Below are 17,237 nucleotides of genomic sequence, written 5' to 3' on the forward strand. Positions count from 1 at the left end.
ACTGACGAAAAATCGTGACGAATTTACCGCTTGGTCTTCTTCTTGGGAGCAACAACCTTGAAGTTGCTCGAGTCAAGAGGCGGCTGCTGCTGCTGGGTCGCGTTGGCGCCACCCTTCTTGGCGACTTCAGACCATCCGCTTCCTGCAGCCTTGTTCTCAGCCGGAGAAGAGGTGTTGCGCTCATCAATGATGCCCTTATCTGCTAGCTTACGGCGGCGAAGAAACTCCTCGGCGAAATGGCGAGAGTCGAGTGTGCTGGAGGCGGAATGAACAGACTCGGTGATGAGTTCGGCGTCAGCGGGGAAGCTGAGGAGAGATGAGACAAAGTCCTCAGCTGTATCAAAATTAGCAGGCATGACTTAACATAATATAAGTTAGGACATACCATTGATGTTCTTGTTAAGATCATGGCGGAGCTCATTGACAGCCCACTTGCGGAATTCTTCTTCCGCATTCGGCTTTCCAGATGGTGCTCCTGCAGTACTACTGCGAGCGACTGTAGGCTTCTTAGCGAGAGAGGGCACTATGGTAGAACTAGCCGAGCGAACGGCGCCAGGAACGGGCGTTGTCGTACCTCCTGGTGCTTTGACCTTTCCACTTGCGCCAACTGTGGTCCACGGGCTGCTACCAGGAGGTCCTGCAGGTCCTGCAGGCGATGCAGGGGTGCTCTTACCCGCCAAATCAGCATATCGCTTTCCGGCAGATGGTGGTGGGACTGGCGATCCAAATACGTTGGCTGCAGCAACACTCTGAGCAGCAGCACGTTGCTTTCGAGCTTCCTCCTCCTTCTGAATTTGCTGAAGCGTCTTCTTGGAACTTGGAGTCGGCTGTGCGGCAACCTTACTTGCCACGGGCTTGGTCCATACGGAGGCATTGTTTGCACTGGGTGTGACGGGAGATGCACCGCTTGCCCAAGTCGAGCTGGAAGGCAAACCGGGTTGCACCGCAGGCGACTGGTTCTGAGCTTGGAGTTCTTTCTCGAATGCTTCACGACGAGCTGCAGCTGCAACAGCCTCTCGCTCTGCCGCCTTCTTTGCTTCCATCTCTTGGATCTCCCTCAGAGAAGGACCATGGGACGCGTTGACAGGTTCCTTCGCCCATGGCGCAACTGAGACGCTTGGGGTATCGGCGGCTGGAGTTGCCGCACCCGAGCGAGATTCGGCGTTGAGATTTTCGGCAACGATTGGTTTCCTCTGAGCGGCAGGTGCTGGAAGAGGGGACTGGGATGGTGGTGGCGGGAATGGGAAAATTGCGGGCTCAACCTTGTTCCACGCACTTGCAGATTGAGGGGATTGCTTAGCAGAAGCAGCCTTCTGCACTTGTTCAGTAAGCGATAGCGGCTCTTGTCCAGCAGAAGATGGCTGCTCCTTGTTCTCAGACTGGTGTTCTTGACCATCTGCACCAACGGGCGATGCAGGCTCAGAAGCTTGCTGTGATTGCTGAGCAGACGAAGAGGAAGGCTTTCCAATGACACCCTCTGGCGGGGGAACTGCTTTCGGCTGTTCCATATCTGTCTGGACTCGCAGCTCATTGAACTCGGCAAAGCGCTCAGCGAAATTGCGAGCAGCCTGTACGTCTTCAGCGCTGCCCTGGCGGATCATGGCATCATGTTCTGCTTGTTCGCGCTTCAAGCGAGCCCGGTCGCCGATCACTGAAGCCACATATTGTGCATGCGCATCTTGGTCCTGCTGTTGTCCACCGAAGCCAAACTGGGGCTGATTGTTTCGTCCCAAGTTGAGACGATCCATCATGGCGGGCACATCTTGGTCTCTGCGATTGTTCATCATATCCATACCAGGGCCAATAGGGCCTAGACCAGGTACTGGACCAGGGCCAGCTCTGAAGGTATTATCAATTAGCCCAGGAACAGGTGCTCCTGGTACGGCTCCTTGTGGGGGCGATGGCTGATATCCGCCAGGTGATGTGATACTGCCAAAGCTTGGTTGGCTATGCAGACTATGCGCACTGGAGTGGTGATTAAGCTGGTTCGGTATTACTCCCATCTGGACTTGTCGGGCAAGGGCTTGTTGCTGTGCAGCTAGGTGTTCCTTCTGACGAGCCATGAGGTACTGCTCTTCTTGCTTTCTACGCTCAAGAGCATTTTGTTGCTCGGCAGTAAGGGTGGTTCCGAAGCTCGGGAAGCTGTTTGCAAATGGAGGTTGAGCTCCTGGAGCAGCAGCGGCACTAGGACCGGCACCGGCCCAGGAGTTACCAGGCTGAGATGTAGCAGGGCCGTGGGGAATGCCAATTTGAGGGACCAGGAAAGGTTCACGCGAGTTGCCAATACGACGGATGAGCTGCGCCAGAGGTTCGTAGTCGGGCTCTTCAGCCTTCTTGACTAGCAATTCAGGCGAGAAGAATCCAGCCTTGTACCAGTCGTGCATCTCCAGACCAGAAAATGGACCTTGAACATTGCCTGATGGGTCACGGTAGATCCACCTCATTCTATCAGGCATAACCATCATACGCTGTTGAGGAACTGGAGGCTGGCTGGAAGCTGGGCTTCCAACGCCTGGGGTCGAAGGCTGGGCAGTTCTGGTTGGGTTCAAGGCAGCCATAGAGAGGGAGGTAGTAGCTATATTCTGGGGTTGTCCTGTTGAGTTATGATCGTCATGATGGGCATTAGAAAAGTCGTCGAAAAGATTGCGGTTTGCACGGAAAGGGCTATCCGTATCACGTGCGGGGGCTTGGCCACCAAATGCGTTTCTTCCAAAAGTGCCAGTCATGCTATGCTGGCGATCACCACGCGAAGAGCCATCGTCAACAGGGGCTCGATTCGGGTCGTTGGATCGCATCTGCTCTTGCATGGAAGCTGGGAACAAGGAGCCGAGTCTGCTAGAACGGCCTACTGTGCCATGGCCATGACCAAACAACGAGCTGTTGCCTAGGCCGGCCAGAGAAGGCGATTGAGCTTCACCTACGTTTCCGAAAGCACTTTCAAAGCCACCGAGACCGCCGCGCTCGCGGGTTGGGGTGCCCAAGGTGTGAGATGGCCAAGCCGAGGCACCTCCCAGACCAGGCAGACCACCACCGAGGCCAGGCAAGGTAGGAAAACCTCGATTGGGACCAACGCTGGAGGTTTGGCTACGATCGCTTGCTGCAGTCTCGAACGGCACAGCCTTTCCAAGGCCTCCAAGGCCACCAAAGGCATTGTGAATGCTTGAGTGGACCGACTGGTCAATGTGGAAGCTGCTCATGCCAGGAAAGTGGGCGTTTTGGTCGCCGGAATCGTCCGAGTCGTCATGCTGATCTCGTGCGTGATGCGGGCTTTGGTATGGATTGGTATCCGTCGGGCTCATGGGCTCGTTACCACCTCCACGGAGGGGCGACTGCTCTGTGAAATTATTCTTGCTATACATGTTGTCGGTAGTCATTCCGAATGCAGATAATCCAGAGTCATCACGGTGGTCTGGGCGGTGGGGCGTTGCGAAATTACCGAAGCCTTGAGGTCGGGGCGGACTAACGTCTTCGCCGCGAAGCGCAGCACTGCCCGTTGGGTGGTCATGGTCGGGGAAAGGATCTGTGTCGCTGCTCATTGGTCGGCTGGTGCGGGCCTCCATCCACGATGCATCAGTTTTTGAGGGCTCTGCCTCGCTAAGCTTGCCCAAGTTATTCGTAGAGGCTTTGTCCTTCGGGCCGTTGCCAAAGTCCTCAACACTAGGCTTGCCCATTAGACCTTTGAAGCGACTCTCGCCGCGCAAGCTACCGTAACCAGGCTTCTTGTCTGCTTGTGGATTGGCGAAGCTTCCAAATGCACCAAAGCCACCACCAGGCGTTGCAGACCAAGGCGATGCACCAGCACCTGGGCTAAACGGCGCCGTAGTGCTGCGCTTCGCAGGACCAAAGGGACCTGAGTTGTCGCCAGTACCCTTCTCCCGATCGCGTTCTTCACCCGGACGACCCTCTGCAGACTCCTTGTAATCCGTCCGACGACGTACCAGAGCAGGCGGCGGGGTGACGGCACTGCCTTCTTCGCGCGCGAATCGTGAGGTAGCGGGGGAGGAGGGGAAGGGATAGGCTTCGCCGGTGTCGCGACGTCGAGCGCCCGGTCGCGAGGCAGTGGGGGAGGACAGGCCGTAGGGAGTACCTGCTCCTTGCGACACCGAAGACTTGCGCAGTGATAGAGGTTCTTTGGGAGTGCTGTCCTTGTTGTTATTCTGCGTGGGGGGCTTCAGCGGCGAGTTGACAGACGAAAGGAAGATCTAAGCGAGAAAGCGCACGTTAGCCTCGGTCGCTGCATTGTACAATGAGCAACAGCCTACCTCTCTTTCCTCATCGGTCATGTCTGTGAGACTCAGCGGCAATATGCTGCCATCTTTGTCCCAGCACTGATCGACCCCGCTTGGCGCTTCCCTGCCACCACCATGATCGTCTTTGCGGCCCCAGGACGCGCCTGAGGCCCCGTTGGTAGCATGAGGTTCCCATACGCCCATGTACAAATCTGAGAGTCCGTCGCTGAGGTCTCCGGCCTGTTGCTGTATCCGGAACAACTGCGTCAGTTGGTCTCGCGAATACCGGCCCTCAAACGAACTGCCATTGCGGCCAGGCTGTGCGTGTGGGGGGACATATACGCCGGTGCTGGTTGAGGGATTTTGCGGCGCAGGAGGGTCTCGTGAGGCTGGTTGGGTTGTTGATCCAGATAGGCTGGTCGCGTGTGAGGGTCGGCGGAATGTTTGCGTGGCACCGTTGGTGCGTCGGGCCCTGCGGTCGGCGTGAGTATCAAAGGAATTGCGACGCCACATGTTGACAGCGATGGGTATCGGGGGTTGTATGGGGCGAGAGAGCAATGTGTCATTTGTAGCGACTTGAAATGGGGCGAGCACCGCGCGCTCAGAGTAAAGAATGATGCGTGTGGAAGAGATGCAAACAGAGACGAGGGCCGACTTACCAGTCGCCGCCCGCTTCTACGCGCGCTGGGTTGGCGCTGTTTCCCGCAGCTGCCGAAGCAAAAGAAGTAGGAGCCATGGTGTGGTGGGTCAAGGAATGGTGAGGGAGCGTGGTGTCGATGCCAGAAGATTTAGTGTGGGGATGGGTGCGACGAGATGTTGGAGGCAGGTCCAGTCGAGGTGAAGGTGGCAGGCGGGCAGTGGCTTCGTGCGAGGCGGGACAAGGAGGCAGTGGCACAGTGTGTAGTGGCACGGGATTCGGTGGGGGGGATGCAGTCGTATTGCGGCGACAAAAGAAGAGCTGCTCTGCTTCGGCGAACATTTGAGGTTGGCCTGCAGCCGAGATGGCCACACGTGACTGCGCTGCCCGGTGGAGACGCCCATGTTTTCTCCCACCATCCCGCCACACTACGCGTCAACGCGTCGTGCCGCACAGTTTGCCCTGTTATTTTGTTGCCTCCTGGGTTGCAAATACCCTAGGCCGGTGTTCGGTCTATGGCAAGCTATTTTGTCCATCTGCATATGCAATGCATTCATGTATATATCCATATGTGCATGCGGAAGGCGCGCCCGGGTGTACCTTCCCTATGACGTTACCAAAAGTGACTTCCCTTGCTGTCATCATCATCCGTCATCGCCGCCCGCCTCTTCCTATCCTTCTCTCAAACGTCAACTCCAAAGAACCATGTTTGATCCATTTACTACATGGCCCCTTTACCCTGCAGACCCCCTTTTTTCGTGTGGTTGAGAACCAGCTGAGATAGTACAACGGGGTCTCGCTCGACTTGCTTTCAGCTCCAGTGAAATCATCGTCATGGTACCCGACGAATCACCGCCCCGGCTTATACTCTTCCGCCACAAAGACAGCTTACAGTAAAATCTTAACGGCTCCTTAGTGGCGTGCGGATCAGTAGGCACATCGGAGGCAGATTGGCATAAGATCGACAAGACAACTCTGCCGCATGTGTGCAGAGAGGGGCAATTTTATATACATGTACATGCGTACGTTCTCGAGTTGACCTTCGCAATTTCGAACGACACTCGGCTTTGACCTCACTCCATAGCCCGTGAACTATCGGCAGCTGTCGCTCAATGCAGGTACTTCGCGCGGGATGCACTCTGACATCACAGACCAGCACCGCTCCGGTGTACCGTTCCGCACACATGGGCATCGCAACTCTTCTCGGGGTCGATTTTTTTACTGGAGCGAAGATGACGGCGACTCTGACATGCCATTGGTGGGTAATTCATCAAATCGGAAAAGAGACTTTGGCCATCCTGGGCAGTGAGCAAATTGAGTTTCACAAAAGACAAGTGGGGTACACACTTTTCGTAATTCCCCGACTACGATGATGAGAATGGTGATAGTGATCATGGAGTTGACTTTGAATGACTTCTTCCAGATCAATAACGGGTAAGCTAGATACTAGAAGCTTCGTGGTTTCTTGATTCAGCCCATTTTGGAATTCACGTTTTGTCTTGCATCACTGCCACTAGCCCATGGAAAACGGCCAGGGCCATTCCGACAAGGCAGGCACTAACCATGTTTGCTATTCAAGCACGGACAGAACACAAGGCGACTGCTCTATCGCGTTGGCATTGTTGCACACGCCTGTCAATAGCAGGGTGATTTCTTCTAGCGGCTTGCTGGTCCTTTACAAACCAACAAAACCTGCTCGCTCCAAACGCTCCGTTTTCTGTGCAACACTCAAAAAACAATTAGCTCTGTTTGCAGACTGCTTGCCGCTTCACTGGTTGTATGAGCGTATCCAGTCTCCTGACCAGTTACAAGGTTGGATGGTCACATTTCAACAGTTCGGTTGATCATCTTTCCCAACCGTTGGACAGTCTCCACGAGCGAAACATTCCAAAAGAGATAGTGTATTCCCATGCTTTGGAAACGAATATTGAGGCTCGTGATTAACTTGGGCAGACTACGTTTCAGCCGCATTGAAAAAATGACGACGTGAGAGAGCATCAAAACATCTTACATTATCAAAGTTAAAAGCAACACCAATGCCTCATCCTTGCTTAAACCCTACCTCCTTCAATGCTCATCTTTAAGCCTTACTTGGAATAATATCCACAACGGACCAGCTCGCCTCGGTGCGAATCGCACAAGTCACTACATCCACCATGTGCCTCCTCTTCCACTACACCTACCACTGCCACCCGTCTGCTTCTGAAACGCTCTCTCTGCGTTGTCATGCTCTCCTCCTGCAGCTCCAGGAAAATCGATCCCTCTCGGCACAGTGTCCGTTTTCAGAAATGTGCCCAAGGCTACGGGAAAGACGTATTTCTTCACCGTACTGCATCAAATGCTTGGCGAGACAAAGTCGACATGGATTAGTGCTGTAGGAGCAAGAATGAGGTGTTGATTAAAATTAGTGCTTCCAGATCGCTCTGGATCTTGTTAACCGCCGAGGGAGGTGCTAGGTCCGATTTCCTAACAAGAACTTACTGCGGGCAGGGCGACACCCTGTCTTTGCCCTAGCCTTTTGACAGTCAGGCAGCGCTAAATTTATCTGGGCTGATCTTGTCGCTCATACGCGTACCTTGGTTACATGTGAATGATATTTATGCACACCTATCTGATGAAGCTGACATTGCCGTTTCCCAGACACGACTAAGATCCGCATGCATGTAAGCCCACGTACACAAGCTTCAGCTATTGACCAACCAAGCTTTGCCATTGCGCTCGCTAGCTACAAGCCTTGAACTTCGCAAGAGATAAACGTACAGATTACGCCTTGGCTACCCCAGACAAGCCCTAGCCGTTTTCTCGCCTCACCGGCTAATTTGGTCGAGGTGCCTGCACCATCCAGCCACTGAGAGCTCTTCTTGCGTGACACGAGCATATTGAGCTCGGAGTATCACTACCAACGCGGGCAAGAGGCAAGATAGGCGTGCTACACTACTGTAGCCTCTTGAAAAAAGACAGCAAGTCTGGATCCTTGGTACTGCACAGCGAGCATGCACTGTCTCACTCATGCATCTGCAAAATTCGTCAGCACAGAGAACGATGAGTACTTGAAGGATACTTAGCCCTTGCCTGAGGATGGTGCCTTTGGTAGGGAATTCGAGTATCTTTAGTCGCCATGGCAGAAAAAACTGGTCATGACGCTACCGTCGTTCCTGTATCAGTTGGTACATCCGTTGAGGATGTAGAGACAAATGGGTTTGGTGAAGCCGGCACGAAGAAGCTGCTACGGAAGCTGGATTGGCATCTCATTCCTTTCATGTCTCTCATCTATTTGTAAGTTTTGTATCTCAGCTGTCCTTTTTCTCTGCTTCTCACAGTTACCCAGGCTTTGCTTCCTCGACCGCACCAATATAGGCAACGCTCGTCTCGATCACCTCGAACAAGATCTCAACCTGCATGGTCTTCAGTACAATGACTGCCTCGCTGTTCTTTTTCCCTTTTACATCGCTGCAGAGATACCATCCAACATGATGATGAAGCGTACCCGCCCTTCCATCTGGCTTACCTTCATCATGTTCTTCTGGTCACTGTCGATGATTCTGCAGGGCTTTGTCAAGAATTATTCGGGGCTTATGGCTACACGAGTATTCCTCGGTGTTTTCGAAGGTAACCCATTCTCCCATCACCATGCACTGCCGTACAACCACTAACTGTTTCCCAGGGGGCTTGTTCCCCGGCGTAAATTATTACATATCTCAATGGTAAGTTGCTTCTGAGGCCCAGAGGTGTAGTCTCCAGATTCGAGGTTGGATCACAGCTAATTTCTATTAGGTATGTTCGAGATGAGTGCGGGTTCAGAATGGCCCTCTTCTTCAGTGCCGCCACTCTCGCCGGTGCATTCGGTGGCATCCTTGCACGAGGCATTGCGGAAATGTCTGGTGTAGGCGGCCGGGCCGCCTGGTCCTGGATTTTCATCCTAGAGGGTCTATTGAGTATCCTAGTCTCCATGGCAGCATACTGGTGCATCTACGACTACCCAGCCACGTAAGTCATTTCTCCCTTTTCAACCAACAATCCATCTATTGTAACGTACTGACCCTCCCAGCGCCCGCTTCCTTACCTCCACCGAACGCACAGAAGTGCAGCGCCGCTTAAGCGAAGACTCGGGCCACCTCTCCAACGACTTCGACATGAAGTACGTCTACCAAGCCATCAAAGACTGGAAAATCTACATCTTCATGCTCATCTGCATGGCGGGCTTCTGCCCCATCTACTCCTTCGCCCTCTTCCTCCCCACCATCATCAAGAACATGGGCTACACCGCCAACGAAGCCCAACTCATGAGCGTCCCGCCCTACGTCTGCGCCTGCGTCTTTACAATCGCTGCATCTTGGTACGCCGACCGCGTCAAGAAACGAGGTATTTTTCTTATGGTCTTCCAACTCATCGCCATCGCCGGCTTCGCCATGCTCGCTGCTACAGGCGCGCCTGGCGTACAGTACGCTGGGACTGTCCTCGCGGCTATCGGCATTTACCCGCAAATCCCGCTCGGCATGGCGTGGAACAGCGGTAACATTGGCGGTAGCTTGAAGCGCGGAACGGGAATCGCAATGCAAGTGATGGGCGGTAACTGCGGTGGCATCATCGCATCGTACGTCTATGTTTCGCGCGATGGACCGCGATTTATTACCGGTCATAGTATTTTGATTGGATTTGTTAGGTGAGTCCCCCATAATGTAGTTTGGTTAAGAGTGCGGTTTAGCTAATTGATGGGACAGCATGGCGTTCTTCCTCACCTTCTTCATGTCAAATTGGTTCCGTATGGAGAATGCGCGCCGCGACAGGATTGCGCTTGAGACGGGACACCAGGAATTAACGGAGGAGCAAAAGGCGATGGAGAGCGAACTTGCGGATTATGTGCCGTGGTTTAGATATACTACTTAAGGTATTGTGAAAATGGGGGAGTGGTTGTTTGTAAAGTGAATTGGGTATAGAGCGTAATCTATGGACTGTCTTGTCCAAGGAACTAAGAATCACACACGCTACTTCACAATAGATCGCAGCAACAAGTGGGGGGGGTTTTTTTCCTCTATATCCACCACACCTATCTTGATACTTCTCCAACTAATTTTTCCATCTACTCTTGTGGTGTCTAAGCGAAACCTGGATTCTCGGCAAAGAGTTAGTCTAGTAGCCTACGCCGCTACTTCACGTAGTACTAATGCTCTCAACACACACACCCCCCCCCCAAAAAAACAAGAAGAAACAAAAAAAACTCTCAGATTTACACAGAACAAAGATTCCAAACGATCAAACCTTCATACGCAAAAATAAAAATAAAAAAATAATCCAGTTCAGTACCTCAACAGCACATTCTCACAAATGCAAGGGGGCTTATTTTTTGGGGGGAAAAAAAAGAGGGCGTCGACAAATCATGCCCAACAACAACAAGCCCCAAATCCATAAACGCAGATGTGGGGTGGGTCCAGAACCAGTGGGGGGGGGGGGTTCCAGGGTCCCCCATATCGTTTGCATTGGCCCCCTTCCCCCAACGAACCAAAGCCCACAATGCGTTTTGCATTGATAATTTTTGCGTTTTAAACAAAAAAACCTGAATGTTTTTTTTTGCTCTCCACATGTTGTTAATGCGAAGAAAAGGGAAAAAAAATAAAAAATAGAGGGGTTGCATGGGTAATGATATATAGACGAAAACCTCCCCTCCCCCCCTCACAAAAAAAAATGGAACCAACAAAACATAGAGGACTGTGAAAAAAAAACAGAAAAGAGTTTTTTAGATTGAACGATAGGAAAAAAATTTCATAACGTCATTATGCCATTACCAATACCTAAATAAATCCTAAGTGTATAAGAGGAGGAGGGAAAAAAGAAGAGACTTGAAGAAAGTCTTTTTTCTTCTTCTTCTTTCCAAGCGTTGGTACAAAAAAAAGCGGGAGAACATCAGAAAAAAAAGATGAAGAGAAGAAGGATGTCTTTCTCAAGTGTGAGTGTGAGGAGAGAAAAAAGGTTGGAATGGCGGTGCAAAAAAAAGAGAGAGAAAGTGAAAGGGAAACGGAGAAGCCCTCTCAAACCATTCTCGTTGGCTGTGTAGGCTGCATAGCCCAATCACCCTGATCGTCATCGTACCGCCGTTCTATCGGCCTACTAACTTGCTTGGGCTGCATGGGCGCCCACTCGGTTGCAGACTCCTCATCATACCGCCTCTGGTATGCACTCTCAGGGCTGGGCACGAGCTCGACGGCCTCGGCCTTCTTGACGCGGCGCATTTCCTGCTCTTCAAGCAACAGCTTCTTGATGGTGCGCATCTTCATGTAGATCCAGATGCCCATTACGACGGTGATGACGAAGACGGCGCCGAACATGACGGTTTTGATGACATCGTCGTTGCTTTGCTGCAGGAGCAGCACACCAAGGTAGACGAGGAAGATTTGCTTGGGCAGCGAGAAGAAGGTTGCGACGACGAAATGCCAGAACTTGACATCGCAGGTGGAAAAGACGGCCGTGGAGAAATGAGCGGGGATGGCGGAGAGGCGGATGACGAGGACGATGAAGAAACCGCCGTCGCGCGTCAGACGGGCCATGGCGCCGTAATTAAGATTGGTGCGTTCTAATTTCAGGGCCTTGCTGCGGAACGCATATTTGAACGCGTACCAGGTGCCGACTGCAGAGTAAAATGATTAGTCAAACGTTCGAAAGAAAAAAAGGGCCGGGAAATTCGGAGGGTCAGCAGAAAAGAAAAGTGAAAAAAAAAACAATAAACTTACCCTCGCCGATAAAGGTTCCCGCTGCCACAATGGCGAAACCGATCCAGAGCCCGTAGACCACACCGCACAGCAGCGCAATAATCTCGTGGCCGAAGAGCGGTGGGAAGGAAATGATGACGAGAATGACAATGGGTATTAACCATCCCGCCGGCAGGTCTCGGACTTTTTCTGACCAAGGTCGTAGTTTCTGTTGGCAATTGGTGTCAGTCACGTGGGTCCCACCGGCTCCCCGAAAGTCAAAAGGGAAATATGCGGTGAGCCAAAAAAAAGAAAAAAAAGAGACATGAGCGTACCTCGACAACCTCGTCGTGCTTGATGGTGATGATGACCGTGATAATGCCAATGATGATAAATAATATGTGCCATGCTAAGTCCGGCTGTCAGCAAAAGTATCCAGGTGAGAAACGGGAGGGGGATCAGCAGGGGGTGACACATGTCAACATACGTATGTATTTTGGGGCGAGGAAGAAGCGTTTCCAGTCGAACTTTTGGTATTCCGTCTCTTCGGGAGGGCCGTTTGACTTCTTTGCCTTCTTCTTCTGCTCGGCTTCCATCATGCCCGACATTTCAATGTCGCTGTCCTTCTTGCGGAACCACATTGCGCGGGCGCGGTATGTGCGTGGCCCTGTCCAGCGGGAAAGATGATTTTTGGCGAGTCAAGGAAACCAAGATGGGCGGGCGGGAATGCAGCGTTTTCGAGCGGAAAGCCAGTTGGGGGGGGAAGCTCGGGGCGCAGGCGAGTTTGTATGTATCTGGGGGCAGCCGCCTCTTTTTTTTTTCTGGAGTGTCGAAGAAAGAAAATCCGGGCAAAACGGGCAATTCCTGGGGAAGAGAGGGGGGGTGGGTGTGGGAGGTAGAAGGGGGAGAGAGAGAGGTGTCGGGGAGGGGTGATGTTGGTGGTGGTGGTTGTGGCGCGACAGAGGATAGGGGAGAAGGATCATGTATCAAGGGCTCGGGCATGAAACCGGCATAGCCACATCCGCGTAATCGACGCCTGGACCAATGGCGACGCGCCCAAACGTTGCTATGTGAGACACTGGCGCGGGAGATCAGCGCCTGCAGACGCGGGCTTAAAACCTATCAAGCCCTACATCCCCGCCTGCACATCATTTGCGACAGGCACCATTTGATGCGCTTTCGTCAAATCTCCATGTCCACCTGTCGCCTGCAACCGTTGCCCGACACGTTGGCGCCCTGTCCTGCCCGTGCATTGGCCGCTGCTTGTTGCGGGAGCGCCTTCGTATCTATTGCCACGATAGCCTCACCCTCCTAGAGGCGGCGCAGCGCGACCCACGTCAGATCCAATGTTTGTTTATATTTGGACCGCCGCCGATGATCGCTATAATTACGACCGTTGGGAATTGTGGGCAATGCGAAAGAAGCGTCGTCATCGTCATCACTCTAGCGGGCGGCACGCTTCCAATCAATCCAAAGCCCAATGACTTGTCCCTGCAGCCCGTCCCAGGTACACACACGTTCAACTTCGTATTTCGCCCAGAATTCTCCGTCCGCCGTGCAGCAACCCCCTGGCTGCCAGGAAACGGTCTCCGGTGGCTTATGTCAGCCACCCCCGATATTCTTCTTTGACTGTTCGGTTTCCTGATACTTATTTCAAAACAAGTTACACATGATGTGTTTGTTCGGAGCAAGGAAGCCATGCTGCCACCTCGCTTGTTTGTCTTGCTTATCACAGCCACCATACTCATATTGTCGCGCTCGCAACAATCCGTTTCGGCTTTCGGTCGGACGAAATGTGTCCTTTGTCCGCCGGCCCCGAGCGACCGACAAGTGTTGAGGTGATACTTGCATCTTCGACATCTGGTTGCTTCTCCTTGTTTCGTCCTGGCTGAATTCATAACCGCTCGACATTGTTACCATTACACTTACACAAATCCTTTAGGGTTCGGTACCGAGTTTTGTTCAAGTAAAAGTACCACTATCTTTATTGGATCCACGTTTTTTTTTGCCGCATGGCGCTTACATGTGCTCCGTCGTATTAACTGACCTGCATGCAAGCAAGCAACTATAAGCTTCAAGATCAACGTTTCCTTTCGTTCCTAATATTTTTTTTTAAAAAAGAAGAGGAGCGGCATGATAGATAACGCAGGAAATTATCAGAAACCAACCAAGTGACGATACCCCTCAGTCACCAGGAGCTCAAGGACGCCTCTTCTCTTACTACAAGAACGCCAAACAAAACCCTCTGCCGTCATTCGTGTTTTAAAGCTTACAGGCACTGTTATGCACACCTACTTTGCACACGTGAAAAGTCACGCAAGTATTTTGGTGCTAAAGAGACGAATATCGTGACCCGGCTAACTAGCTATACATGTCGACACTCAAAGTCCATCTTTTCTCCATTTGTATGAGTTGATGGTACGAATGCCCCATTTAAGCCCTTTCAGCTCTGTTGTTCTATGTCGCAGTATCGTTCTATGTTGAGAAGGTCTGCGACTTGTGTACATCATGGTTCGATATTTCTTTATTTACTCTCACTCGTATTTCTATTCATGCAGACAAAGCACTTCGCTTTGATAAGGTCCGCAATGCGTACAGGTAATTTCCATTTCAAATGATGGCCGACTTCATTACAGCCTCATTCTCTCTCGCGCGCTCACGGTAACCCATCACGCATGACCATCATACTTTGGATCCCGCGCATTCAACGAAGGGTCATAGTCAATCTTGATCTCGCGCTCGATACCATCCTCATCCACCATCAAGGCACAATTGGCATTGATCAAGTGCCACTCATTCTCGTCGTACGTGGTAGGCTCACTGGCAATAATGGTGTGCTTGCCCATTCGCTCTGCCTCGAACGATGCCTCGAGATTCTCAATCTCCTTGCTATCTGGGTTACCCGGGTACTTTGTGTTGAGAGTGCGACCGGCAAATTCAGACCAATAGAGACTAGGCGGCTGCTGTGTAGCGTGGTTCCGGAAGCGGATGGCGAGCATTCTCTTGCCGTCTGTGGTGCAAAAGTTGAGCGAGTTGGGCGTGTTTGCATCCCCGAGTTTGGCATGCTGCAACTCGAGAATACGGATCACTGTTTTCTTCATGGCTTCGAGCATCTTCTCGAGTGGGTACGACTTCTCCCAGCTCTCCTTGTCTCCGCCGTCGGTCAGAAATGTCATGTACATGGCAGCGGCGTGTTCCGAGTCGGTGCTGCCTAGCACATTGCAGTAGGCGTCAAAGGAGAATTCGTCCGTCATGTCTCGGCGGATGCTAGAAAAGTTGGAAACGACTCCGTTGTGCATAAAGACGTGGCGACCAAAAACAAACGGGTGCGAGTTGACTTGTGTCACAACGCTACCGCTGGTGGCGCGAATGTGAGCAAACACACATTTTGCCTCGGTGTTTTGGCAGAGAGACTTGAAGTTGAAATCATTGATGGGCGGAGATTGGGACTTGTAGAGGGCTGGGCGTGGGCCTTCTACGTGCTTCAAGTACGAGGAAGTGGCCTCGGTGTACCCTGGGGGAGGTTTGTAAGCTACTGCCAAGCAAATATCCAAGTTGGGAAATGTGCTCGAGTACGAGTCAAGGTACGTCAAAGTACATCTTTTGTCAACAGGAAGATTTTGCACTTACATGCAATACCCAAGCCATCCATGTTCAAGAGCGAGTTTCGCATACGCATAAGCTCGTCGGGGGCGTCATGGAGGTCTTTATCGTCATTGTGTGGGAGAAGCTTAGGCAGATAATGCTCGGAACACTGTTTGCTGATGCTGTTGGCGGGAGTTATGAGTACATCAGATAAGAGACATGGCTCCGTAGGAGAGATGTAGGCGAACCAGCGACACATGGCTGTGGTTGTGATTCTGGGGCAAGAATTTTCTTTTTTTGTCTTTTCTCCTTCTTTATCTTTTGGTATATGGATAAATCTAGGATCGCAACAAGGTCAAGAGCCACTTATTTATCCGTGTACTCAAATGAAGAGAGGTGATTCTTTTAGGAAAGCGTGAGCAGTAGGTTTGATCGGCAGGTGTGTTGCACGGCAGGCTCAACAACGCAGTCCTTCTGATGTGTTTACCAGTTGTAGGTGAGGATGGTCAAAAGCACAGCTGGAGGCGTATGGTGGCGGGTATCATGGGCCAGTAAAGAAGACTTTGTCGAGGAAAAAGCAAGTCGGAGATGCTCGGTGAGGACGGAGAGCGGGGATAAAAAGACGCAGCGAGTAGTGCTGACTAGAGAATTGGTTGTGTGACTATACCTTGAAAGGCCAATGCTACACTCGGATCGTACTGGGTATGGCGCAAATTGCAGGATGGAGCAAAATGCCAGTGGTGGAGGCGTGAAGCAAAAGGAAGGCGGCATGCCATGTGGCATTGCGGGGCAGGCAGCAGGCAGCGGGAGCGGGGCAGCCCGTCGATAAGAAGCGCTTACACATGTATGGATGGATGGATATATGGATAGACGGATGGACATTTGGGTGTAGTATTACTACTGCATCATGAAGCAGTAGTACGTGCCTTGAGAGACTGCAGTGCGAGTGCAGACCACGTCGGTTGATCCCGAAAGTTTATGGGATACGGCTGATGAACACCTTCTGGAAGGCAATTGCCTGCAGGTGAGTTAGTGGCATCTGTGATGGCGTGGATCATGACTGGATAGCAAGGGCCAGGAAGACTAGTAAAGGCAGATAATGCGGACTACTCGTAGTAATAGTATGTAATGTTACCAGCCGTGTGGTCCTAATACACTACACCGTCGTCACATGACTTCCCCATATCCCAGTATTTGGGTGCAGCCACCGACTGTGTTCCCGCCGACACGTGACTTGCTGCACAATGACGGCAGCCCAGGCCGGCCATGGGGCTCTGCCGAGGCGGATAGACGACGCAGACGACAAAACAGTTAGGCAAGTCACATGGTGGCGTGAGCTGAGCTGGGGACGACTAAGAAATATTCGTAGTAGTAAGACGATTTGTATCTCCAAGCGAATCGACCGTAACTCATAGCACACGCGACGGCCGTGCGCTGCTTGGCTCGGCACTTCTCAAGCATGATGCCGTCATTTGATTTGTGTCTGCTCGGCCTCTAGCAACACCAATCTCTCAACGCTTGCGATGCGCAACACTGGATTCAAGCACTTGCGGCGCTGTTCCCTGTTATCAGCCGAGAGTCGGTCCAGCGGTTTTGACACTGGTGCGGCTCCCGATCAGCTCGCAGTTCGCAGCTCGCAGCTCACCTGCACCCACAACGCCCCGTCGCATCCAACTCCCTCTTTCTCCCAAAACACGCGGGCCTCTTGTCAGCGACATTGATAGACCCCCACCCGCTCTTGCACTCGTTCCCTTGGGCTCGCCCGCACCCAGCATTGGGCCAGGAGCCCGGTGCCTGCCGACACGCTGCGATGCATGCACTACCACGCTTCGGCGACGTGCGAACACATGCATCCATAGCCTTGTCCTCTCCCAGACTGGATTACGTTCCCCCAACTGTCGTCGCGCGGCCGGTGACATGGGCCCTGGTCGCTTGTTCGAGTGCCTGAGCTACTCTAGGCGCGGCAACCCATGGGCAAGCCCTGGATGCTCCCACTCTTATGCTGGGGCAAATTGTCGCCCACCCCGGGTCACTAACGCAAGCCTGGCCTCTAGTACACCATACACCCACGACGGCCCAGCCATTCTCCATGGCGCATTCATA

At 52.4% G+C, this 17,237-nt stretch overlaps 5 protein-coding genes across 5 annotated transcripts; 1 reads left to right on the forward strand and 4 right to left on the reverse strand.

Moving 5' to 3' along the window:
* Positions 1 to 23: 23 nt before the first annotated feature.
* On the reverse strand, positions 24 to 4,965 carry COCMIDRAFT_4580 (uncharacterized protein; the record flags this gene model as incomplete). The annotated part of the gene is made up of 4 exons (XM_007688952.1): positions 24 to 334; positions 386 to 4,202; positions 4,263 to 4,701; positions 4,889 to 4,965. The coding sequence occupies 4 exons, from the start codon at positions 4,963 to 4,965 to the stop codon at positions 24 to 26; spliced, it is 4,644 nt and encodes a 1,547-aa protein (XP_007687142.1).
* Positions 4,966 to 5,017: 52 nt separating this feature from the next.
* COCMIDRAFT_36032 (uncharacterized protein) lies at positions 5,018 to 5,270 on the reverse strand (the record flags this gene model as incomplete). The annotated part of the gene is made up of 2 exons (XM_007688971.1): positions 5,018 to 5,090; positions 5,140 to 5,270. The coding sequence occupies 2 exons, from the start codon at positions 5,268 to 5,270 to the stop codon at positions 5,018 to 5,020; spliced, it is 204 nt and encodes a 67-aa protein (XP_007687161.1).
* A 2,714-nt stretch (positions 5,271 to 7,984) lies between these two features.
* COCMIDRAFT_93229 (uncharacterized protein) lies at positions 7,985 to 9,753 on the forward strand (the record flags this gene model as incomplete). The annotated part of the gene is made up of 6 exons (XM_007688979.1): positions 7,985 to 8,142; positions 8,195 to 8,475; positions 8,531 to 8,570; positions 8,641 to 8,853; positions 8,915 to 9,529; positions 9,588 to 9,753. 6 exons carry the CDS (start codon positions 7,985 to 7,987, stop codon positions 9,751 to 9,753), a joined length of 1,473 nt encoding a protein of 490 aa, XP_007687169.1.
* Positions 9,754 to 10,892: 1,139 nt separating this feature from the next.
* COCMIDRAFT_93224 (uncharacterized protein) lies at positions 10,893 to 12,190 on the reverse strand (the record flags this gene model as incomplete). Its single annotated transcript, XM_007688980.1, has 4 exons — positions 10,893 to 11,488; positions 11,592 to 11,778; positions 11,885 to 11,958; positions 12,037 to 12,190. The coding sequence occupies 4 exons, from the start codon at positions 12,188 to 12,190 to the stop codon at positions 10,893 to 10,895; spliced, it is 1,011 nt and encodes a 336-aa protein (XP_007687170.1).
* Positions 12,191 to 14,218: 2,028 nt separating this feature from the next.
* On the reverse strand, positions 14,219 to 15,393 carry COCMIDRAFT_4583 (uncharacterized protein; the record flags this gene model as incomplete). The annotated part of the gene is made up of 2 exons (XM_007688953.1): positions 14,219 to 15,063; positions 15,180 to 15,393. The coding sequence occupies 2 exons, from the start codon at positions 15,391 to 15,393 to the stop codon at positions 14,219 to 14,221; spliced, it is 1,059 nt and encodes a 352-aa protein (XP_007687143.1).
* Positions 15,394 to 17,237: the final 1,844 nt, after the last annotated feature.

The sequence above is a fragment of the Bipolaris oryzae genome, assembly GCF_000523455.1.
Source record: "Bipolaris oryzae ATCC 44560 unplaced genomic scaffold scaffold_50, whole genome shotgun sequence".
NCBI classification, from domain to species: domain Eukaryota; kingdom Fungi; phylum Ascomycota; class Dothideomycetes; order Pleosporales; family Pleosporaceae; genus Bipolaris; species Bipolaris oryzae.